Genomic DNA, 26,349 nt, shown 5'->3' with positions numbered 1-26,349 from the left:
ATCTTTAAATAACAGGACAGACACACATACATAGACAGGGACACACATTTTCTTTCAAGTCCTTCAATTCAATAAAGACAACCTCAAGCAAATTCTTATCATTCCATATGCTTTCTAAAGGCTGCTGGCAAAACTCTGGATTGTAAAATTATATCTGAAGCCATATAAAACATTCTGATCATACCAAACTTGTAAATTTGTTTTATAATACAATGACTTCCTCTCTTTGGGTCTGGTATTAACAACTGAGCTTACTTTTTTATGTGACCATGTAAAAATATTATTTTAACCAGGTACTGAGTTCAGACAACCATCCCTGATCATGAGACACACCCTTTTATCTCCCCACCCCCTGCCATTATCTCTTCTCAGTTCCTGAGTTTAGTGAACTATGTGAATGATTATGCAGGTTATTCATTTTTTTCTTTTGAAAATTTAAAGTCTAGATTTTTTTAAGTAAAAAAAGGGGAAATCGTCACTAATACTAACTCCATAAATTCAGAATCTTAAAAGTCAAATTAATGGTATAAAAAAATTTCTAGCATGAAAAGCATACCAAATTTTTCTGACATTTTCAAAGCAGGATAAGGCTTGACATATCAATGATGATACATCAACCGACTAGTAAGGCATGGATACCTCAAAGAGCTTGAGGTTCACTGTATGGTACATGTTTACAGGAAATTACAATTTGCTATGACAGAGAACACAAGGAGTAATTAATCAGTCATGGGAAGATATGAAAGATCTCACAGAGAATATGATATCTAAACTGTGACAGCCTTCTCCCTTTGCAGACAGGGAAAGGAAGGTAACCAGAGAAAGGGGGTAAGAGTGGACTAGAGCAAGCAGTTTGGCATATGAGAAATTCTAGAGTGAAAGAATATAATCATCAAGGAACTAAAGGCTTAATCTGTTTCAAATATAGAGTGAGAGGCAGAAAGTAAAGGAGAATATTTTAAAATCATGCAGTAATTCATTTTAAAGAATAGGTTTTGGGGCTTCCCTGGTGGCGCAGTGGTTGAGAATCTGCCTGCTAATTCAGGGGACACAGGTTCGAGCCCTTGTCTGGGAGGATCCCACATGCCACAGAGCAACTAGGCCCGTGAGCCACAACTACTGAGCCTGCGTGTCTGGAGCCTGTGCTCTGCAACAAGAGAGGCCGTGATAGTGAAAGGCCCGCGCACCGTGATGAAGAGTGGCCTCCGCTTGCCACAACTAGAGAAAGCCCTCGCACAGAAACGAAGACCCAACACAGCAAAAATAAATAAATAAACTCCTACCCCCAACATCTTCTTTATAAAAAAAAAAAAAGAATAGGTTTTATTTTAAAGACATTTATGCCAGCTACAATACAGGAATCCATGGGGGAAACAATACACTCTCATCACAGAAAGCAACTGAGGAACCATTTCCAATAATCTAGAAAGGAGAAGATAGTGGCATTAATTTAAGATTAATTTAAGAAAGTGACATTAATAATAAAGAAAGAAAGTTGAATCAACATTGGTGGGAGAGGAGGGTATGGTGAAGAAGTAACTGAAGAAAAATAGGAGAACGTTTTTCTAGACTGGTCAAATGAAAGACCCTACCAACTAAGTAAAAAGATGGTGTTGTTTATTGGCTGTGTATGGAGGAAGCAACGATGAGTTCAACTTTAGACATGTTCCACTGAGTTACTGTGAGACATGTAAATGGAGATATCTTATAAACGGTCCAAAGTTCAAGAATAATCTGACTGGACATATAAATTTGGAAATCCATCAGTATATAAGATGGCAATTTCACAGCAGTGAAAATGCCCAGAGAGCATGCAAAATACAAAGAAAGTAAACAACTGAAGCCTGAGCAGGGCCAAAAGTAAAGGGAAGAGCAGACAAAGAGAATTCAAAATCATATATATGGATAGACAGATAGGCAGACATATATGAAACAATAATTAGAATTACAGAAATCAAATCATGTCAACTTTATAGATGAGAAAACTGACAACCATAGAAGTTAAAGACATTTACCCACCTCCATAGTACCAGTTTAGAACAGTAATGGAAGGGGACTGGAACACTCCTCAAATCTAGTCCAACCTCTGAAAATAATTTACAAATAAAATTTTTTAAATATTGAGATTCTACAATTAAACGAGTTAGCATTTTAAAAACACAAACACTGGGAATTCCCAGGCAGTCCAGTGGTTAAGACTCCGTGCTTCCACTGTAGGGGGCCCAGGTTCCAGCCCTGGTTGGGGAGCTAAGACGCTGCATGCTGTGTGGTGCAGCCAAAAAGAAAAAATAAGTAAATAAAAAGAAAAACACAAACATTATCTACTCATGATTGGTGCCTTAAAAAAGGCACAGGCTAATTTTGACAGAAAATGTTATATTTGTTGCCTTTAACCTGACTCTTCACACCCATATATATGTTTTGAAGTGTTTATTAAGAAGATACTTTAGGTTTTGATTGTAATCTTTTTCACTCCCACTTCCTACCCTCATTGCCAATAAACTTTTAGCATGACCCTTGCTCTCTAACTAAAGTTTAAGCAGAGCAAAATAATCTTATGCTTTTATATTCTGAGACCTATTATTTAAAACATGATAAAAGTACATTTTAAAATTATGGGGAAAGATAATGTGAGACAAGTGAAAAGTAGCAAAGAAAGAAAGAGTTCAGCCAAAAATTTTCAACTTAATACAAATGATAAAAATTACGGTACCAGGCAAAATAGATTTCTGCATAATACTCTACATTTAATTTTATTTAAGAAAAAAATATATACAAGAAACTGGATTAAACTGATTGTCGTAAAAAGGGAACATTCATCATGGCTTCCTGAAAATATAATACAGAAAGTTTGGTCCAGCAAAAAGATCTGAAGGGTCTAAGAAAAAGAGCTAACTAAAATCCAGATACATTACATTACTCCTTAATCATTTATGGCTACCATTCTAAACCTAGTAAACAATGTTTCATATCTTCTTGTATGTCACTTTCTCTTTTACCCTCCTCCTGAAGTATATATCAACCAGTAACCCAATTTTTTACTTCTGCTTCAACCATAACAATACCTCATCAACACAACTAAAACAATGTCAAGTTTCTTTTTACCTTCATTCTTCAAATTGTTATTATTCCAATTTCTCTGACTGAAGCTTCTTAGCAAAAGAAGTCACTTAAACTGATTTTTAAGGTATAACTAAAAACTAGGGACTTCCCTGGTGGTCCAGTGGCTAAGACTCCACACTCCCAATGCAGGGGGCCCGGGTTCGATCCCTGGTTGGAACTAGATCCTACATGCATGCCGCAACTCAGAGTCTGCATGCCACAACTAAGACCCGGTGCAGCCAAATAAATAAATAAATATTTTTTAAAAAAACAAAAACAAAAAACTAGCCCTCACTGTCACAGGAGCATCAACAAAAAATCATTTCCAAATGGCCAAACCGTAGGCTGGGCGTGAGTGTCATGAGAAGAAAACACACCTAATGTATATTAAAATTAAATCAGAGATTTTCGCTTCCAGTTACGACAGAGTAGCTAACACTGAATACCCTCCTGCTATACATAACTAGAAAACTGGAGAAAATATAGAAACAATTACTGTCAGACAATGGACAACAGGCAGAGCAGAACTATGACCTGTGAGACAGGGCAAACAAATGAGCTAAGCCCTAGGATCACACTCACTTTCTACATAGAAGTACCATCGGTATCATGAAATAAGAAGGGGTCTGGATGAGCAGAGAGACAGAAAACAGAGTTTGGGCAAGCTGAAGCAGCTGGAATTTGTGGGACAGAGCACCAAAGAAGCAGCGAAACAGAAAAGGATGGAACACAGAAACCTAGAGTCTTTGGCATGAACACAAAACTGCACATATAAAACATGAGATTCCACAGGACCAAGCAAAGAGTAACTACCAGTATTCTCATGAGGCTAGCTAGAGTCATTAGGGTTTCAACTAGCCAGAGTAAAGACCTTTTTAAAAGAGACACCAGAAAGGCCATGGCATAGAAGTGAGGCTAAACTAGATCTAGAGCACAGGCTACTCTGGACTTCCCCCTAACAGAGCTAAAAGTATAAGCCTTATTAAGACCAAGCTTATTATCAAGTAAATTAACTGCCTGTCAGATCAAATTTCAACACTTTTTAAAGAAAGAACAAAATCCAGACAGTCAACAACATATTTACAATGTCTACCACACAAATATTACTAGATAATGTGAAAATAAAATTGTAACACACTACAGAGAATTCTGTCTACTGAGAGAGAACCCTGAACAAATTACTCAGTCTCCTCTCATCACTTTACAAATGTCCCTCTGTTAAAATCAGAAATTAAAGAGACAAGTAGAAGCAGCTTTCCATAATAATGCAAAGGAAATGTGGTAGAGATTCCACTAAAGAAAGAGAGAGGAAGGGAGGAGGGTGGGGGGGAGTAGAACGGTCACAGACAGATCTTCCCACTTATTACTGTACATTATAATACCTGATGACGTGCATCATCACAGAAACAGTATACATGGTATAGGCTACTAATATGTAAAAATACAACATTTTTAGCCTACTATAAAAATTTACAGAAATAAAGCTCCTGCAACTAAAGGCTAAGCTTCAATCAGTCTCAAATAAATGATAATTATTTTAGATGGGTTTTATTTCTAATGAGTATTTACTGCCATGTATAAAGAAACAACTATTGTTTATTCAAAATTTAGATTACATAAGACACAGCCTCCAAATCAGAGAGGAAGCAAACAAGAAAACCCACAATTAAAAAAAAAATATTTCATGAACTAATGCTCATTTACTAATTCAAAAAGAAATTTCTCAGTGCATCTCTTAAAAATCATGAGACAATTCTTACAAGTTTGGTTATTCTTGGTTTCCAAGTTGAAAGAAAACTGAAAGCAATTAGAAAGGAAGGCTGAGTTATTAGAAGCTAAGTACCATCACAGCACAAGTGACTAATGAAAGTCAACAAAAATTAAAAAGAAAATCATAAGAAGCCAGAGAACTTAGAAGCCACATTCTAAGAGCATAAAAAGCGGAGAAGCCCAAATCATTTAACACAGGTGAAAACAGACCTTCTGGCAGTGATGCCAGAAAAAGTATCACCACATAACCTCTGCCAGCAAAGATGACCCTAAATCAAAAAGAACAGATTAAATTACACTCGAGTAAAAATATAGTTCAATCACAGGCAGATAGTTACTTTTGGAAACCACTGAAATTAGTTGAAATAAAAGATGTTGGTATTCAAAGGAAAAAACAAAGAATTCACTGAATATTTTGACTAGTCAATGGCTTACTCCACTTCAACCCAAAATTTTATACTTAGGACACTTATTTCCCTCCTCCCATTAATCTTTGTGTCAAACTACTGGGGCCAATCTGGCTCTTGTATTCCACAGTGTTTTCCCATGAGTTTTCCCTAGTAACTTTTGACTTTAATATACCTAATTGCATTCTAAACTACCCTCCATAAAGTATTTTTTGCACATTATCCAAATCCTCTATGTAAAGTCAAGTTGTAGCTGTAATTTTATTTCCCCAGTTTACTGTACATGGGAGTTATCCTTCACAGACACACTAACAAAATGTTCTTCAGAACAATGAACACGGGCTTCCCTGGTGGCGCAGTGGTTAAGAATTCGCCTGCCGATGCAGGGGACACGGGTTCGAGCCCTGGTCCGGGAAGATCCCACATGCCGTGGAGTAACTAAGCCTGTGCACCACAACTACTGAGCCTGCGCTCTAGAGCCCACAAGCCACGACTACTGAAGCCCCATGCGCCTAGCGCCCGCGCTCTGCAACGAGTGAAGCCACCACAATGAGAAGCTTGTGGACCGCAACGAAGGGAAGCCCCGACTTGCCGCAACTAGATAAAACCGGCACACAGCAACGAAGACCCAACGCAGCCAAAAATAAATAAATAAAATTTATTTTAAAAAAAATGAACATGAAAGTATTTCATTCAATAAACAGGTTACTTACCTATAAGGCTGATTCTCTGACAGATAAAACCAAATAATTATGATTACAATTACAGAGCTTAAACTTGGGCTAACAAATTTTGAAAACTGGGTATCCAAGATCTGCTCCATTAGAGTCCTCAACCTAGAAATCCCAAAAGTCCACGGAATAAATCACTATCAATTGAAAGACAGAAGTTCTAACCCCATTTCTACCCAGAATTCATCATACTTTAAGTAAATAACCTAAAAATCTTGATTATGAGTTAGGAAACAGGGACTATATACTGCCACCTATGCTTTCTATTTCCAAGTAGTTGTGGGTGTCAAATGAGAAACTAGATGAAATTACTTTGTAAATTATGAAACACAGTACAAATGTAAAATTATTTTATCCAGGGCCGGATTTCAACTCTAGTGCTTTCTAAGCAAAATCCATCCCTAGTCTTGGAGTTTTCTGGCCCTTTGAAAGAAACTACCTTGACAAACCATAAAAGTAGTCCCATAGGAAGTAGTGAATCTAGAAGAACTGATGACGATTCTCCTATGTAGCTTCTGAACTGATGAAGTATCAAACGATTCCTCATAAGCATTGTGCAACAGAAGGACATATAATTATTTAGTACATTAATGTTTTCAGAGAATCAAGTTTGAAACTACAATTCTTGTAATATTCCTTAATATGATTTGAAAACAAGATTTTTACCTGAACACTACATGAGCAACACTCTTAGATGAGCAATAACTATCTTACTCTTATGCTTTCATTATCTAGAAACTTACAAATCAATATCAACATTAGCAATATTATCAATGAGTTAAATCATTTGTAAGACCTCAAAAATCTAGAAACCCTAAATCTGACTTTCCACCCTCTATCTGTTCATAAAAGCTTTCATGAAGCTATCCAAGACCCTTCAAGTACAAATTTATTTAAGTATTCTCGTACAATGAGAATTCAGAGGCAACTGACCAAATCACATTTTTATTTGAAAATTTATTTTCCAGTGACTGCCTTGTGAATTGGAAGGAAAGCTCTGAACATTAAATCTCAGGACCTGAAATCTTCCATATCTTCTCTCCCTAGAACCAGAACTTCAAAATTTAGAGGTCACTTTCAGTGTCTCTGATTCAAAATCAGCAAAAGGTCCATTCTCAAACAGAAAGAGCAATCCACAGTTAAGCACATGATCTCAGTTAGTCCAGCTATTTAGGCCAAAAAGAGAGTCATTAGGTATTATCTACCACTTTAACAGACTCTATCAACCTTGAAGATGAGAGTGTCTTGAGCTGAAGTATATTTCTTTTTGATTCCCCCCCCTCTAATCTTTCTTTCTTTTTTTTTTTTTTTTTTTGCGTTATGCGGGCCTCTCACTGTCGTGGCCTCTCCAATTTGCGGAGCACAGGCTCCGGACGCGCAGGCCCAGCGGCCATGGCTCACGGGCCCAGCCGCTCCGCGGCATGTGGGATCCTCCCGAAACGGGGCACGACCCCGCGTCTACTGCATCGGCAGGCGGACTCTCAAGCACTGCGCCACCAGGGAAGCCCCCCACCCTCTAATCTTTAAGAAGGCATATTCTAGTAAAATACTCCACAGCTGGAATCACACCAGAGAAGAAGATATTCTTTAGTCCCTTGATCACAGTGGAGTTCTCCATTTGGATAAATAAATACATAAAAGCACCTATGGGTTTATATGCTGGAGAAGAGGGATGGTATCTAGAGAGGAAACAGGGCAAGCACCCAAAACATCTGTAGGCTCATTTCTCTGGCCTATGGCCTAATTACCATGAATCGGGTCTAAGTCTAGGACTGGACATACAATATCTTTTCAAACATTTACAAGTGATTAGATGACCTTGCATATGATATCCCTGCAAACAAGATGGATAAATTATAGGATGAATGCTAGGATAGAAGGTTGCTGATTAATTAATGTTAATTCAAAGAACTGGAACTGGAACAAAGAGCTATGGCCTCCGGGCTCCAGACAAAGAGCTACGTCACACTCAGTGTCTTCTATTCATAATATATTTTCTAAACTGTCCATCAGGAAGTACTCATTCCCTAGTGGTGGAGATCTTTTTTTTCTTTCTTTCTTTTTTTAAATTCATTTATTTTTTCTGTGTTGGGTCTTTGTTTCTGTGTGAGGGCTTTCTCTAGTTGTAGCAAGCAGGGGCCACTCTTCATGGCGGTGCATGGGCCTCTCACTATTGCGGCCTCTCTTGTTGCGGAGCACAGGCTCCAGACGCGCAGGCTCAGCAGTTGTGGCTCACGGGCCTAGTTGCTCCGCGGCATGTGGGATCCTCCCAGACCAGGGCTCGAACCCACGTCCCCTGCATTAGCAGGCAGATTCTCAACCACTACGCCACCAGGGAAGCCCCAGTGGTGGAGATCTGTGTGTGCAGGGGGACAATAATCCATCTATCCCAAGTGTCTTTTTTTTTTTTCTTCCTTTCTTTCCCCAAAGTACCTTTTAACATTTTCCAACTGCCAGAAATTTATTTGAGAATTAAAAGCACTAGACAGGTATCATGATGCTATTTTCAACAATGACAATTTGGGTAAAAAGAGTCACACATTTTCTCTAACCATCTCCTGATTCTGGATAGGAACAGTGATTTTAGTGAAAGAGATTACATGTGGTATGATCAAACACCTCATCCCAATTTTTCTTAAATTATCTTTAACCAAGATGCTAATCAAGATGCTCCCTCTCCATCCCACTTCTGCTGATCTGCTTCCTTTGGGGGAAAAAAAAGTTAAAAGTGAAGGGTCAAAGGTGCTATTTTCAAAAGATTGGGAAAAAGCAAAAAAGCAAGAAGGAATCAGTTCTGTTGCCCAAAGTCACCCAACAAGGTACTAATTTAACTTGAGAACACTGTCCTAATAAAGCAACTATCATCCAAATTCCAAAGTACTCTGTATATCCTAAGGAACCCATGAAACTATTGTTCTCATTCTCAAAGGTTTAGGAATATGCACCTCACTCTTCAAATGTTATGGCCACTATCTTTAGAGAATCATTGTATAGGAACATCATTCTTCAGAATCACCAGAAGAGCTCTTAACAAAAAAGTAACATAATGTACTAATGGGAAAATATTTTCCATGATTAATAACCAGTTAACCCTTAATAAGAGAGTACCTCTTTTGCCAAAGAAACAATAAAAAGCAAAGAATAGAATAGAGTATCATTTTGTAAATATGCATACTTCCAGACTTTTCGGTATTTCCCCCAAGACACATGCTCTGCTTCCTAGTGCCTGCAGGAAAAAAACTCTACTTTTGAAAACTGATACATGATACTAATGGTAAGAACTCAATTTATCTCAAATTGAAAAAACTTCATTTATAAATTGTTTTTCATCTCAAACTGGACTTCAAACATTTCAAATACATGAAAATGCTAACAGTTCCACAAAATAAGTAAAATGCTCAGATAAAATGATCTATGAAATACAATATTAAAATGCTGTTTATAAGGAAAACAGAAGAAAATGTTCAGAAAAGAGACCTATGCTAAAAGGTCACCATGTTATCATGTACAAATCTAAACTATTTATAATGCGTGGCAAAAGATTATTATATTCTACAAGCAGGATTTGACACTTTCATCCAATATATAGCAGGATCTGACAGCTGCCACAACAAAAACATTAAAAATGTTCCTCAAATTAAGTATTTTTACACAGTTTATATAATCTGATTGTGATAATTTATTCAAAAGCCTACTCTGTAAAAGTAAACGTGATTAAGGCTATCTTTTACTATTGCTGATCATGATATTTATGATAAGCACTTTTGTTAACAGTTCCTTTCACGATTTAGACATAGCTCCAATTCATTTGTTATTGCCCAGAGTACTGTAAAGAAAATCTAAGCAAAATCGTGATAAATCTGGACACGGAATTCTTTATTTTAAAAAGTACCTTTATCACAAAGGTTGAGAACAGATAGTATTTTAAGATACAGTCTCCCCTTATAATTTAGAATCAGGAAAAATAAGAAATCTGTCTCAAATGCTTTATGTAAACTATAGAGCAGACTTAACTCTTGCTAATAAGCTAATTACAACATACAACTAGCTGTCACAGTATTAACAGTAATATCTACTTCTCTACATCACAAAAGTCAAAGATGATGCATAAAGCACATTGTTTAAATCAAAAGTTTTAATTGGAAATTAGATGTAAGTAACTAAGATAAATGTAGATTTGTAGCCTGCCAGATTTCCCTTATTTGGATGATGTTTATTCACTCATTAATTGTTCTACATTATGTGGACACCATATATACTCCATAAAGCTCTACAACTATAAATCAAAGTGTATTGTGATAACTGAAGATGTTTCTATTTTATAAATTAACTCAAATAATATAAAACTTATTAAAAAATAAAAACACCATCAACCATGTTTCCACATGTCTTTTCTAATTTGAGATGTGTGAAATCTTAAAACTAGAAAACCATATTGCCACTGAGAAGGCTAATAAAGCTGGATGTTAGTCTTTTTTTTGGAAAATTTTTTTTTAAGAGTTGAGAATATCATTGTGTTAAACCCAAAATTTCAGCTAAAGCATTACTTTTAGCTGTAATAAAAATGCTATAGACATTATGAATAAATGAAAACTTGGGGAATAATAAACAAAGCAGAATTCATGGTTACCATATTTACACATACTCTTTGTTGTGTTTCAGTGCCACATGATCTGATTCAAAGTAATAAACATCAGGATCATCATCTTCCTCTTCTGTAATGTGCGGATTGGCACTCTCTTTGGCAGATGGCAAATGTCCAATATTGAGTCTTGCCTCTGAGGATGGCTTACTTAGTCCTTCACTCCCATAATTTTCAGAGTCACAACATATGCCTTTTTCATTGTGAGAAATTTCATCGGGATTTGTGACAGACTGACTTATATTATCACTAACAGGTGCATTTGTTTCACTGGGATTAAGATTATTCTCCTCAAGTTGTCCATTTTCTCTGCAAGGAGAACTGTTTTTAGTGGGACTACCTCTGGTAGGGGCTGCCCTCCGGGGTGAAGTTCTCAGAGTATACCGATGTTCTTGAGGTTCTGATAAAGACATCATTTGAGCCGAAATACAGTCTAGAACAGAAGATGGTTCTGGTTCTCTGGAGACTGGCATACTCTCAAGACTTGTGTCCAGGGCGTTATTGGTGTTTTCATTACACTGCTCTTTTGAGGCACTGCTATCTCCCACCACATCTACTTCCTCCTCAGAATCCCTTAAAGATGAATGAATTTCAGAAAAGGGGCCTGTAGCTGGCTCAGTAGTCAGCTGATTAACATGTTCCACAGGCAGGCAGGCAGTTACTATTTTGTGGTCCTCCAACTTGACCTGCACTTCTGAATTTGTGCAAGGCACGTTATGGTCTATATAACTGTCCTCCTTCCTACTACCAAGGAACATTGAAGTGTGGGTATCCGAATCCCCATTTTCAGCTACTGATTTCTCCTGCAACACATAGGAACCAGTGCTATTTTGTTTAGTGTTCCCATCGGACTGACAGTCATCACAGTTTACAACAGCTGAATCACTGTCATCAACACCATTGACAGCCAAATAGCCCGTGATTTCTTCAACTACTGTAGAATTAAGTGGCCCTTCCTCACTGACATTCACCTTTTTAATTTCCCTTTTCTCACAATCATCCAGTATAAGACATCGACAAGCTCGTTTAGTCCCTTGAAAATCTGCATCATTGTCCACTACTGTACTCCTCTGTTCTACTGACTCCTTGTCTGATTTTATAGGTGAATCTTCTTCTGAACTGTTTGGTGCTTCAGATCTAAGACAACGCTTAATTCTTTTTAAAACTGGTGAAACAGGTTCTGTTTGCCTTCTTTCACAATTTTCTACAGACTGCCTTTCTACGTTATCTTTTTCTGAAGAAGGAAGTCCTCTTTTCCTAGGGCTTACCCATGACTCTCGAGTACTCTGCTGTTTTATATCAGTAGTTCTTCCATTATTATTTCCTTTCTGAATCTGCACAGGCTCTGGTCTCTTCTTTGGTGATCTTGATCGTACTTGAGAATGAGAAGAGATTTCTTCAGGATGAGCAATGCTACGATTCCTTAAAGTTCTACCACAAAAAGATTCATCCAAGCCGTTTAACCCCACTGTTGATCTTGTAACACGAGTAGATCGGGAAGCAGCCATACTATGGCAAGTCCCTACAATACGGTCATCATGATCCACTCATTGGGAAACCTTCAAAAACGTAAACAAAATAATGAGAAAAAGGTAATAGTTAATACACCTAAAACAAAAGTATATAGCTATAACTTTTTAATCCATGTATAGCCATATTAAATTTTGTGATATAATTATTTTATTAACATTTCCAAAAGTGATAATATTAGCTAACAATTATATGGCACTTAATACATTCCAGGAATCGTTCTATATGCTTTACATATGTTAATTCACTTAAGTCTAACAACAATTAGAATAAGTGCTTATTATCATTCCTACTTCATAAATGAGGAGATTGAGGCACATACAGTTTAAGTAATCTGTCCAAATTCACACAGCTAGTAAACTGCTGGGCAGGGCTCTAGATTCCATGCTCTTAACCTTCCTCACTATGTATCCACCTCTCAGATATACAGGGGCAAAGGGCCCAGAAAGAGCTCTCTCAAAGACAGGACTTCATCTTGGTTATTAAAATAATAATCTTGAATTTATATAGCAGCTATCATATAAACTATCCCAATCACTTCTCATGTTTTCTCAAAACACTTCCGGGAGGTAAAAAGACAGGCTCTGCTCTTTTTAATTCACTCTTACTAAAATGAGTTTCAGGTCAAATTCTTTGATAACAAACTACGTGGCATCCAAAAAATTTTGGTTGCAGTAGAATTTTTTATAACTAAGCAGATGAACAGAAATCACAACCGTAGCTTATACTTGCTAAGAGCAATACAGAGCAAAGCCAAGCCACCCTAGTCTCTAGAAGTAGAGTCACAAATTAGCAAGTGAAAGGAAGTATTCTAAAGAGGATAGAAGAAAAAGGGAAAAAAGTACACTGCCAAACAAATATTACATTTAAGAAATCAGGAATACACATATAACCCCATCCTTTCCTTCTTTGAACTCCTGAGTATATGTGTATGCCACAGTATTAATGCATGTTGAGGAGATGAGCAGGCTTTCTGGTGTGGATGCTTTGGTGCTTCTATAATACAAATGAGAGGGAAACTGAAAACTGCCCTGATTGATCCATTTGTATAAACTGAGTGATTCAGTGATTATTTTCCAAGGTTCTCCCAACAAGCAGAATTAAAGGAGCTGTTAAAACTTCACATCTCCATTCTTCTGCTCCTCCTCTATTTAGCGTTCAAAAGGTACTTTGCCACTTCACTGCCTGACTTCAAATGGGGTGCAGGATGGACAGAGAAAAGAGGCCAGTAATGGCTGTAGTACAAAGCTGCACAGGAACCTCTTCCCTCATCCCTTCTGCCAGCTTTCCCACAAGCTCACTCTCCTATAACCCTCCAAATGCCATTCTACCCCTCTCCCCACAAATCAAATACAATCTCTCCTTTGCCTCAACTTAGAAGTATCTAACAGTTGGAAAGGTTATTAAGAGCTACAGAAGATACAGCAACACGGTATCACATACAAAAAGAAGAAACTGCCTTCTTGCTCCTGCCTGCTGACAAAATGAATAAAGTGAAGAAGTATCCTGTAAAATATGTGAGTCAGTTGAATTTAGTTTTGTTTCAGAGTATGGCATACTTCTAAGTTTTTAATTAACAATTTTTCTAAACCTTACAAGACTCACAAAATCAGCCCTGGGATTAAAGTGTGAAAATTCTTCCTAGACAATTCCATAGCAATCACACGAACAGTAAGTATGGAACACTGATCAGAACTTAAAAATAATGCTTTCCAAAGTAAACTTTTACTCTTTTGGGACTCATTAGTCAGACCTGATGTATAATTCTCTTCTGTTAAAATCGTCTTATCAAGATTACAGTCTATTTTTATTCACAGGTAATAAACAGTGAATGACCCATAAATATCCACTTTTAATTACAAAACTTTAAGTTAAACTTCAAATGATGTTCCAAAAGAGCACAAACTAAAAAATATTAAAATCAATGTATTTGTTTCATGTACCCAAATCTGAAGCCTTCAAATTTGAAGATTACAGATTTTTAAATATTAAATACCTATGTAAATATAACAAAGAAAACATAAGTTAATTTTATAAACTTTACTTATAAAACCTAATGCAAATATCTTTAATGCCAATTTGATTATATTCGTGATTTATGGTTCAAAAATAATATTGGCAATAGTAACATTTTATAAACACACACAAAAAAACTGTTTATCTTTATTTTTAAAAATATGATGCCAATCAAGGGCATATAAACTTCAAATGATTCTGGTAACAGGCATTCCTAGCCCTTTTCTCTCCACACCAATCCAAATGAGAGCAAAGTTTCTGCCTTATCATTATTAATGAAATAATCCTATTACTAGTAGTACCCAAAACTACTAACAAAGAATATGTATATATATCATTATAAAACACCACCTATAATGAGGGTCTGTTTTATTTCTGCACCATTCCAGTGATCAATGAAAACACTGATCAACATGAAATATTAAAACTTTTTTCATTTCTTTTGCTCCCTAAAAATCTTTTTATTCCGTTCACAACTACAATGAAGTCCAAGTTTTAGAGTTCTCAAACCCTATGCTATTGGGCCATATTTTAAATAAAACTGTTTTGTGATAAGAACCCCTGTGGTACCTCAAACTCTTGCAACTCAAAGTGTGGCCTGAACACCTGAAACTAACACAACATTGTAAATAGACTATACTCCAATAAAAAGTAAAATAATAATAATAAAGAAACCAATAGGATATTTTGTACAGAAATTTGGTGACTCATATTTACTGTCCTTAAAGTAAAGTATAAAAGTTTAAAAAAAAAAGTGTAGCCTGAGAACTAGCACCATGGACATCTACTGGAAGCTTGTTACAAATGCAGAATACCAGGCCCTGCCTTAGACCTTCCAATTAATCTGATTCCCAGGTCATTAAATGTCTATTAGGGTTTGAGAAGCAGTGCCTTAGACCACTGCATCCAGACAGTAGTGTATTAAAATATATCAAGTTTCAAACTAAATTAGACCATTTATAACATATCCTTTAATTCTTTATTCGATCCTAATAATAAAAAATTTATAAATAAAACCATTATCCCTTTGGCTAAGGAAGTACCAAATAGAGGACTATAAAAATCTCTTGCCTGAAATTAACATATTACATATACTTAAGGTATTAAATTGGTTAAAATTCTGAAGATTAGAGTTAAGTGAAATTTCCACACTTCCTTCTAATGATTTTTTTTCCTGTTCTAACCTTTTTCTTCATTATCTTTTCTAATTTTGAATAAGCATTTATAAAGACACATATTTTCTGTAGTTATCTGATAAACTGAGTGCAAAATTCAATTACCAAAAAGAGACTAACAATGTTCCAATTATCTCAACCAAGTCTCAACATTGTTTTGCCATGCTTTGTAAAGTATTATAGACTAAAGCAGTTGTCTTCCTCATTTTAGCTGCATAACACAAGAGTTACTAAAGAAATTTAGTGAAGAGGTTTGGAGTACAAAATTATATTCCAGCCAAAAATTAAGTTGCTAAAGGAAGAGAAAAAAAGTCATTTACAAACAAAGTATCTCAGAAAATACCCCTGCTAGTTAAGTAAATAGTTAACATGGTTTAAACATTAGCCAGCATCCAACTAAAACTGGTAATTCAATCAATCACTCTAGTTTTAGAATTAAGGGAAACTGTTAGCTAACAGATTCACATGGGCAAAACCCAATCTAGCAACTAGAATGACGTTTTTCCTATGTTACCCACAAACTAATGAATATGGCATTTTCTACAATAGAGGGAAGAGAATATAATCAATCACTAGAATTCCTCTCTTCCCCACCTTCGTGAGTTTGCATTCTATTGCAGGACATATCTCAGAAGGAGACTCAACCAAATTTTACCCTGTCCATTCACATTAAGGCCCAAATCCTACCTATAATTCCATATGTCTCACCCATTTATTTACTGTTGAACTACCCTCTCCTAAATTTGAATCTACTTGTAGGATCTAATTATAGGATTCTCAAATATAATTATAGGATTCTGAAACGCTCTCTGAAACAGTATCAGCTATGTTTCAGATCATAAATTTCCAGCCCCTGTGATCACATCTGTATCACTGTTTCAGTGACTGAAAGTAAAATGGTCCACCTAATGAAACACTACTCCAGCTATCTATCACCTTTACTTTAGAAATCTCAAAAGATATTTCAAAGACACTGCCTGTAAGCTCTTTTTCCACTATAATTACTGAAGTAGTATGGTTTATTTTGGGAATTGAAGGACTGGCAATCCTTCATTAACATCAATGTTCTAGCTGATATTTATTTAGTTTTATTAAGTGAACAATTTTTAGGAACTGGTCATGATACCATGTAGACAAACCAAAGTGAAAGGCAAAAAGAACAAGAGCAATTGGGAAGTGTTACCAATGATTCTTTTTCTATTTGTCTAGAACATAAACAGGAACTGTTTAATAATGGTTTAGGGACTATCCTTGTCATACAATTCTTTTAAGACAAATTTCTTCACTGAGCAATTACCACTATTATCTATAATGTCAAAAGTATCTGTAAGGTTAAAAGAAGGAGAGTGAGACCTGGGGGCCTATCTATGTAACTCAACTTAAGCTTCTTAATATCAGTCTCTTTGAACCCTGGGAACTCTATTACATACTACCTTGATCCCTTGTTTAAAGGCATCTCTTCTTTCTTCCCCATTCAGAGAGGGGCGAGGGGGTAGGCAGAGAGACACAGATATAGAGAGAGCTGAATGAATACACACTTAAAAAGACAAGTGGGGAGAAAGAGAAGTCAAGGAATTTCATACTACCCTTGAATCAAAAATACCTAGAGTGTCAAAGAAAGGTATAATGCTCTAGAGATTCCAATGTACTTTAAGTCACTTCATTTATCCCCTGTTGGAAAAATATATCATCCCTACGCCATTCCCTATAGCTCTGCGCTCCTATGAACAGCTACCCAGACTGCACAATTTTCCACGCACCGAAGGAAGTATAGAAAAATAACAAGCCTCCTCTCCTTAATTACAGGCAAACAAACAGACTATAGTTGTCTTCACTACTACAAAACTAAATAACTTACCTGTATAACCAAAGATCTATCATTGTGGAAATATTATCTCTTTTCCTTATATCCTGAAGGAGTTGGAGCTATGATCTAGAATAGAGCTTAAGCATCATGGTTTCAGACTCTCAGCTTCAGCCATGGAGAATACTAGAACTTCCTAAATTCCTTTCTTTAAAAATAAAATAATAAAAAAAAGAATTAAAGAATCAAATTAACTTATGCTAAAATATTTTAGTAACATCTTTGGTAATTCTTGTTAACTTTGTAGCCTCAGAGATATCAAGAAACTGGAAAAGGATTTTTAGAAACCAACAAAAACAAACCAAAAAGAGCTTGAAATATACTAAATCTTTACAACAACTCAGTATTATTTTGAGTCAAAATGTAACTCAGTTCTTTTCTAGAGTCGAAGGCAATATTGTTTTGAGGTGACCCAAAGACTGGCCTTGATAAGAAGATTTCTCATATGGAATTTATAATCTCTTACTCTTATTCTAGAGGCCTTCCCAAAGTTTGGCTTTCAGGTATTTAAAACTAGGAACTGAACAACAAAATTAATTTAGATTATGTACAACAAAGAATCAACCAAGTCTTCTGCAATATATATACATTATAACTTTGGTTATATAAAGTGCTCCAAGACTTTACAAAGGGAAATTTTTTATAAAGGGAAATTTCTATTATTTTTGGCATATGGATTTTCAACAAAAACAAAAACAATAAGGATTTTCTGGCTTTAGTACCCAGTTGGCCAGATATTTTAATTAATCTAATTATAATCCATTTCTTGGACAGTCTGGTTAATTACAGTTTCACTTTAAAATAATGTATTATTATATCCTTTTCAGAGAATCTGGATAAATGGGTTACTATGAGTGCCCATCCAAAAACAAGGAGGAACACCAGGAAAAAGACTAACGATGTTCATGATGGAAATTGTCACTTTATTATAAACATAAAACTAGATATTCTAGAAGTGACACTATTTTTGGTAAAAGATTGCAACTTAAAAACTAATGTAAAAAATGTTTAAAAATAAAAACTGATGCAATATCAAGCTTTGTAAACTAGATTTACTGCCTAGAAAAAATAGATTACAGTTTAAGTCAGCAAGAGGGCAACAAGGCTAATATCTAATATCTATAGATGCAACCTCTCCTAGATATGTCTTCTAAATTCTTGAAAAGCACAAGGTAGGAAAATTGTCTAAATAAAATTATTTAATACTACATTAAAAAATATTCTAAATTAACATGAGGAGGGTGCACAGTGAAAAATGGTCCTACAAAAAAATAACCCTTGACTTGAAACTTCACTCTTCTTATAACATTCGAATTGCCAACGCCTTTGTACTCCACCCTGAAATCCTTTCACAAACATGGTAAAGCATTACACTGTATGGTGTATGGAGATGGTAGCAAACAACAGAGCCAAAGAGGATCCACAGTTTAGGATGTGTCTCTGAGTATCCGCTGGCACGCCCATTCCAGCGCTCTATCAAGTTCCAATCAGTCACGTTACTATCCTATTTGGGTAGGGTTTGCTGTTGAAACATCATCCATTGTGATATTTGCCAGGCAAGGAGATCTGCAACAGTTATTTTCACAGAAGAACTGATACTTACAGCTGAGTCCTACCAGTATTAAGATAAACAGGATCATGCAGATGATTAGGCAGATTAGGCTTCTTAAAGGCCTAATACAGTGAAAAGGAAACTTCAATTACTTCTACTAACTAAAGCCTGCTTGGCCTTAATTAAGATTACATTTTTTCTTACCTTTTTTAAAAGTGTTTCGCCTAGTATTTGATTCCCAAGCGTCTGCATTTATCTGTCATCACTGTTAATGTCCATGTTACACTGAGACTTCAGGTATTACTTATTTATATGGTTGTACTAGCACAACTTGATATCTGTGAAGGGAAACCACAATATAGTCACTATGGATGTGTTACTGTTTACAGATTTGTGGATAAAACTGATATTTCTTAACACATCACACACTGCATTTTCTAATAAATTTCACAAATAATTCCTTATATTTAGCTACGAAATATGTTATTTTTTAGCAGACTGAGATGATTTGTTAACACTCTTACAAATGCTTCTCACAGTACCCACATAAAATATTTCAAATTTAATTCTATATTAAAATTCTTACAAGTTTTAGAGCTCCTTAGATTCCTTTTCTGACTACCAATGTAGACATACAGATATATCTGTAATTTCTCAGACATTAATAGAAAAGTACTTTTTTGTGTTTTATAACAATATTAGGGAATAAATCTAGAAGCTTAAGAATGCAGTAAAAAAGATCATGACTTTCCCCTAAATGTGACTTTAAAACATTCTATGTCTTTTAAAGTAACATTTTTGTCTTGGTTAGATTATCCCTCTGTGACTAATTTGACCATGTTATTTTGAATATAAATAGAAAATAAATGTGACAAAATAAGTGAAGAATCAAATCAAGATACAGCTGTACAAACGTTCCTTAAAAAAAAAGTAAGCTTCTTAAAAACATACACATGGTTGTAGGTTACAAGTCTGAGAAATACATCAATGTGCTTACAATGATAATGAAAAGCATTATATAAAACTTTAAGTCATTTCTACCCATTTATTATTGGAAAAAAAAGCTAAAGAAAGTCATATATATGTCAAAGAAATCTATCAATGGCATTCTAAAATGATTCAGCATGGTGTACCATTCCAAATTCCAAAATCTACACAGAAAATGCAGATAGCCTTACATCTGTTTTGTGGATAAAATTTGTTACTGGAGTTGTCAACCTGACAGATGTTCTCAGTGAAAAGTTTTACTAAAATACAGTAGAAAACTAACATAATATTAGATTTAAATTGTTTTAATTGGAGGAAAAAAAAACAATAGACAGCGATTAAGAAATACTAATATCTATCCTCAAACACTTCATTCCTAATATTTGTTTTCTTTTTTTTTCCCCCGCCACTCCACACGTCTTGTGGGATCCTAGTTCCCCGACCAGGGATTGAACCTGGGTCCCCTGCAGTGGAAGCAGAGTCCTAACCACTGGACTGCCAGTGCATTACCTCATTTGTTTTCAAATGTTAAAAAAGACTTTAGGAAATGCCATAAAAAATTAATACAGATCTAGGTATTCCTAAATTTAAAAGTTGATATAAATTCTCTTGTAACAAGCAAGGAGTTAAAATAGTCAAAACTCTTCTTATATTCCCTACATAGCAGTCTTCATTTCATTCACTATACATTTCATATTTAAGATTCTGCACAAATACTATATGCTTTCTGGAGCAGAAAAGCTACTTAGAATTGTGACAAGCTACAATAATTTTAAAATTTGAACTATTTAAATATGTAACTTACTTCCAGAAGTTTAAAAAACTTAGCTACTTTGTCTTTTGAAACGCATACGAAATAGAAAACAAACCATTTAAATCCCATTCCTAAGGCCTTATTTATTCTTTGCCACAGAGCTTTGCTTGTTTTCACGTACTAACAAAATTCATTGACTATTCAAGAATTCCAAAAGCAAATCCAGAAACCAATCTTGACTGAAAAGAATTATTTTTCCTACCATTTGCAGTCTAACACTAGTACTACTGTGTTAAACAGATTACGGATCTCAGATTCATGGCACATATGAAATCACTTCAAAAGACTACAGAAAATCTCACTAGAAAATGTATCAGTTCTACTAATATAGCAAAGTTATAAGCCACACAACATACTATAAAAGTAAAACAGTGACATTCAAGCTAAATGCAATCTAAATTATAAGACACTGAATTCTTTTTTTTTAGTTTTATAAGACCTTGGGGATAAAAACTCAGAACAAAGGTTATAATATAGATTCATATTTCACACCCAATTCTTCAGTTGTTATAAGAAAAATACTGAACACATGTACTGCACTACACTATGGCTTTAAGTGATTTTAAAAGAAAACAGAGGGACATTCAAAGCTGGTTGTAAAAAGCATTAAGATAATGGTCAAAGACAGAAATACTTTTCCTAGACAATTAAGTTTATCACAGTTACTTGCTATAGAGAGCTGAACCGAATTTTCACTTGGTACAAAGTATGACCAAGAAGATCACACTTTCCTGGCTCCCTAAATTGTTTGTAACCACAGATGCATTGTCTTGGATGCCTCCTACAGATTTCAGAGATAAGCCTATTTCATAGCCAACAGAAAGGAAATAGAAAGAGCATCAGACTTGGTGGAAGGAGAAGGAAATATGATTCTCTACCCACCATCAATAATAACTGTTTGACCAAGAGAAAACCACTTTGCACTTCTGCGTTTCATTTCTTCACCTACAAAACAGGAGACATAATACCTGCCGACTACATCTCAGGGTTACTATGAAGTTCAGTGAGATTATACCTGCAAAGCAGGCAAACTTTAGTGTGCCTAAGAAATTCCTGGAACTAACTGCCCCAGAAATTCAGATTCAGCAGTTCTGGACATGCACACATAAATCTTTATATTAACCACTTCAGGTCATTCCAATGTAGGGATCCCCCAAAGATGAGGCTCACCCTTTGAAAAAAAAAATTCCATCACTTTCTTCTGAAACTTTAGTGTTTGTAAGCATTACCCTAGGGACTTATTTAAAATACAAATTTTTAAACCTCATCCTTAGAAATTCAGATTCAATAAAGGTGGGGCAGGACACAGAATCCTCATTTTTATCAAACACACTACAGGTGACTGAGATGTAAATGGCTCATGACCCATCCTTTTACAAACCCTGAACTAGATGCTTCCCCATACACGTTTCTCAAATCGTTCCCCACCTCTCTAGTGTCATCCATGACTAACATTAGGCCTTCATCACTTCTCACTTGAACTAACCCACATGACTTGTAATTGGTCCCTCTACTTTAAGTCTTGTCCCTTACAAATTGCATGGCCTGCAGTGGGGTCTAAAGCGCACATTTCTGTCACTCTCTTATCTAAAACCCTTCCAAGGGACTTCCGCTTTTGGCCAAGATAGGGTAACAGAGATGAGATTTACGTTCCTATCCGAAACAACTAAAAATCTGGGCAAAATATATGAAAATGTTTTTCAGACACTGGAAACCAGACAATATAGGAGAGTGATCGATGAAAGAGAAGAAACAAATAAAGCAAAGCCCCAGCTTCCTGCTTGGAGAGTTTCCAAGCTTCAGAGTGAGGAGGGTGATCCCAGGCAAAGCAGTCTCCCTGATTTAAGAAAATGAAGCACAGAGTCTGGGGAGACCCAAGTAGCTTAAGGCTCCCAGAACACTTGTACCAGAGAGGAGGCAGCTTCAGAGAGAGCAAGTAAGACCTCAGGAGATCTGCAGAGATCCTCCTCAAGTCTTGAGCTGAGCACTGATCAGTATATGCAGTGTATCCAAGGCCTGGAAAACCACTCTTACCCATAGCCAGGGGTATGCTAGAAAATGTGTAACAACCAAGGGCAGTTGGTGGTTTATAGTTCCTGGTTTGCAGGGTTACCAATGACTCTGGTGTGAATACTCCTACCCATGGCCAATTTCAAGCTATCAAGGAATAACACTGAGTGCAAAGATGGGAAGAGATACATGATAACACATTAAACATTACAGAATATTTCTAAAATAGTGATATAATAAATTACCACTAAAGCATCAAAATAGTAGTAAGTAATAATATAACTTGCAAGTAATGAGTTTTGAGTATTTATCACCTTTATTCTTAATATAACTGATTTAACTGTTAAGTGTATATAATTTAATTCTATTAAGAATTAAGCCAGCTCACAAACTTCCCGATATTTTGAAAACTGGCCCTCACAAGCTCTAGTATACCACTGCCCGTGGCTCACACAGGGCCAGGAATAGTTTGTATACCTATCAGCTAGAGTAGAAAAACTCATAATTCATAAGACATCAAGTACAGTGCTCAGGAGGGCATTGCCTCAGTAGTGGGACAAAATGAGCTCTAGACTAAAGATTGCTCTAGTCCCACCTAACAAAGATTAAAAGCAAGCCCCAAAAGAATAAATCCATTTGCAAGGAACTTAACTGTATCCCAGAACAAAACTTAAAAATATTTATAGGAATACAAAAACGTCTAGCACCAAACAACGTAAAATTGACAATGCCTGGCATCCAATAAAAACTTACCAGACATGCTAAGAAACAGGAAGATACTACATATAATGAGAAAATCAATCAATAAGAAAAGACACATACATGAAAGATTTACTAGGCAGGAACATTAAATCAGTTATTATAACTGTTGTTAATACATTCAGAAAGATAAATGGAAAGGTTAGGCATGTTAGGTACAGATATGAAAGATATTTTTAAAAATTGATTCTTCTAGTAATGAAAAATGCTGGTTGGGATAAACAGCAGATTAGATACTGCAAAGAAAATGTCAATGAACATGAAAGCATAGCAACAGAAACTACAAAATAAAGCAAAGAGACAAACAACACTGATTAAAAAAAGCATAAATGAGCTGTGAGACAACGTCAAGCGGCCTAGTAGATGGGTAACTGGAGTGCACAAAAGAAGCAGAAAAAAATGTCTGAAAAAGTAATGGCCCCAAATTTTTCAAATTTGACGGAAATTATAAACACACAGATCACAGGGACTAAACCCCAAGCACAAGAAACATGAAGAAAACCACAGCACATCATAAGCAAATTGCTTTAAATAAGTTAAAAAAAAAAAAAGAATATCTTAAAAGCAGACAGAGAAAAATGACACATTATATACACGGGAAGAAGAAGACTGAAAGCAGACTATTCACTAGAAACAACACAAGACACAAGACAGTGAAATTTATATTCATACTGAAAGAAACTATCAACTGATAATTCAATAGTTTTTGAAAGATACGTTCTCTAAGTTGAAATAAAGATGATTTCAAATGGTAAATGTTGGAAGAGGCCATCTCCAACAGAAATAAACTATAGGAAATGTTAGGGGACTTCCCTGGCGGTCCAGTGGTTAAGACTCTGCGCTTCCACTGCATGGGACATGGGTTCGATCTCTGGTTAGGGAACTAAGATCCTGCATGCTGTGTGGCGCAGCCCCCACCCACCCAAAAAAAATGTTAAAAGAAGTTCTTCAGGCAGAAGAAAAAAGATACTGGTTGGAACTCTGGATCTAACCAAATGAATGAAAAGCACCAGAAATGGAAAATGAGGGTAAATCTAAAAGAGTTTTCCCCTTAGTTGTTATATCTCTTTAAAAGATAACTGGGACTTCCCAGGTGGTGCAGTGGTTAAGAATCCCCTGCCAATGCCGGGGACACGGGTTCGAGCCCTGGGCCCGGAAGATCCCGCATGCCTCGGAGCAACTAAGCCCATGCACCACAACTACTGAAGCCTGCACGCCTAGAGCCTGTGCTCCGCAACAAGAGAAGCCACCGCAACTAGAGAAAGCCTGCACGCAGCAACAAAGACTCAATGCAGCCAAAAATGAATAAATAAATAAATTTATTAAAAAAGAAGATAATTGACTCTTTAAAACAAAATAATACCAATATACTGAGAAGTTTATAACATGCACAGAAGTAAAAGGTAATAATAGCACAACAACCAGGAAGGTCATAATAGCACAACAACCAGGTAATAATAGCATAACAACAACCTTACAACAATACAATGTTGTAAGGTTCTTATATTACATGTGAAGTGGTATAATATAATTTCTAGATACTCTGTGATAAGTTAAAGATGTAGACTATGAACCCTAAAAGCAATCACTTGCAAAAAAAAAAAAAAGATGATAGTTAATAAGCCAACAAAAGAAATAAAACATAAAAAAAATACTAAATCCAAAAGAAGGCAGAATAGAGGGAAAAGAGAACAAAGACAATATAGGAAAAAATTTTAAACAATAGCAAGGTAGTAGGTTTAAACTTAACTACAGCTAATGTAAATGGTCTAAAATCAGTTTTAAAATAGTTATTTGGAAAAAGTTGCTTGGAAAGAATAACAATCAATAAATTTTTAAATATTCAAGTAATATAAATTAACCATGATGGAATTAAATTAGAAATCAATACTAAAAGTATATCTCAAAATCCCGAAATCTCTCAAAATAAATAGCATGTTTCTAAATACCCCATGAGTCAAAGAAGAAAGAGAAATGAAGGGAGAAATTAGAAAATAGTGTAACTAAATGAAAATAAAAACAACATATTAGCATCTGTGGGATGCAACAAAAGCAGCACTTAAAGGAAAATTTATAGCAGAAAACATTAGAAAAGAAATAAGAACTCAACATAACAACATCAACTTCCACCTTAAGAAACTAGGGGAAAAAAGAATAATATAACCCATATAAAAAAGAAAGGGAATAATAAAGAACAGAAATCAATGAAAACTGAAAACAGAAAAACAAACATCAATAAAACTGATAAATCTCTTGCCAGACTGATCAGGAAAAAAATATATAAATTATTAATATTAAGAAACAAAGAGGGACTTCCCTGGTGGTCCAGTGGTTAAGAATCCGCCTTCCAATGCAGGGGACGTGGGTTCGACCCTTGGTCGGGGAACTAAGATTCCACGTGCCGCGGGGCAACTGAGCTCACGAACCTCAACTAGAGAGCCTGTGTGCTGCAACTACAGAGCCCGCGCGTTCTGGAGCCTGCGTGCCACAACTAGAGAGAAGCCCACATGCCACAACAAAAGATCCCACATGCCGCAGCTAAGACCCGACACAACCAAATAAATAGATAAATTAAAAAAAAAAAAAAGAAGTGGTATAACTGTAGATTCTGTATTTAAAAGATAATTATTCCAACAAGGGAACCAAGATAAATCAATGGGGGAAAAAATAATCTTCCCCAAAAATGGTGCTAACAAAAATGGAATATCCACATGCAAGAGAAAGCTGGACACCTATTTTTGCATTACATTCAAAAATTAACTAAAAATGAATCAAAGACCAATGTGTAGGAGCTAAAATTATAATATTCTTAGAAGAAAAATAAATATAAATCCTTGTTACCTTGGATTAGACAATGGTTTCTTACATATGAGCCTAAAAGCACAAGCAACCAAGGACAAATACTACACGATTCCACTTATATGAGGTAACTAAAGTAGTCAAATTCATAGAGATAGAAAATACACTGGTGGTTTCCAGAGACTAGGGAA

At 35.7% G+C, this 26,349-nt stretch overlaps 1 protein-coding gene across 2 annotated transcripts in view; it reads right to left on the bottom strand.

The window, feature by feature from the left end:
• Window positions 1-26,349, bottom strand: part of ZZZ3 (zinc finger ZZ-type containing 3) — a 102,066-nt gene that overhangs the window by 41,734 nt on the left and 33,983 nt on the right. The window contains exons 2-4 of one of the 2 annotated variants that reach the window (XM_007458719.1): window positions 18,994-19,127; window positions 17,232-17,385; window positions 10,656-12,211 (exon numbers count right to left, since the gene is read on the bottom strand). In XM_007458719.1, coding sequence (XP_007458781.1) covers window positions 10,656-12,160 — 1,505 coding nt within the window. In that variant the 5' untranslated portion in view covers window positions 12,161-12,211; window positions 17,232-17,385; window positions 18,994-19,127. Of the gene's footprint in view, window positions 1-10,655; window positions 12,212-17,231; window positions 17,386-18,993; window positions 19,128-26,349 lie in introns of those variants that run through there. The other variant, XM_007458718.1, reaches the window with a different exon arrangement.

Source organism: Lipotes vexillifer, unplaced genomic scaffold, assembly GCF_000442215.2.
Source record: "Lipotes vexillifer unplaced genomic scaffold, Lipotes_vexillifer_v1.1 scaffold419, whole genome shotgun sequence".
Taxonomy (NCBI): Eukaryota; Metazoa; Chordata; class Mammalia; order Artiodactyla; family Lipotidae; genus Lipotes; species Lipotes vexillifer.
This window is presented reverse-complemented; position numbering and strand designations above follow the sequence as displayed.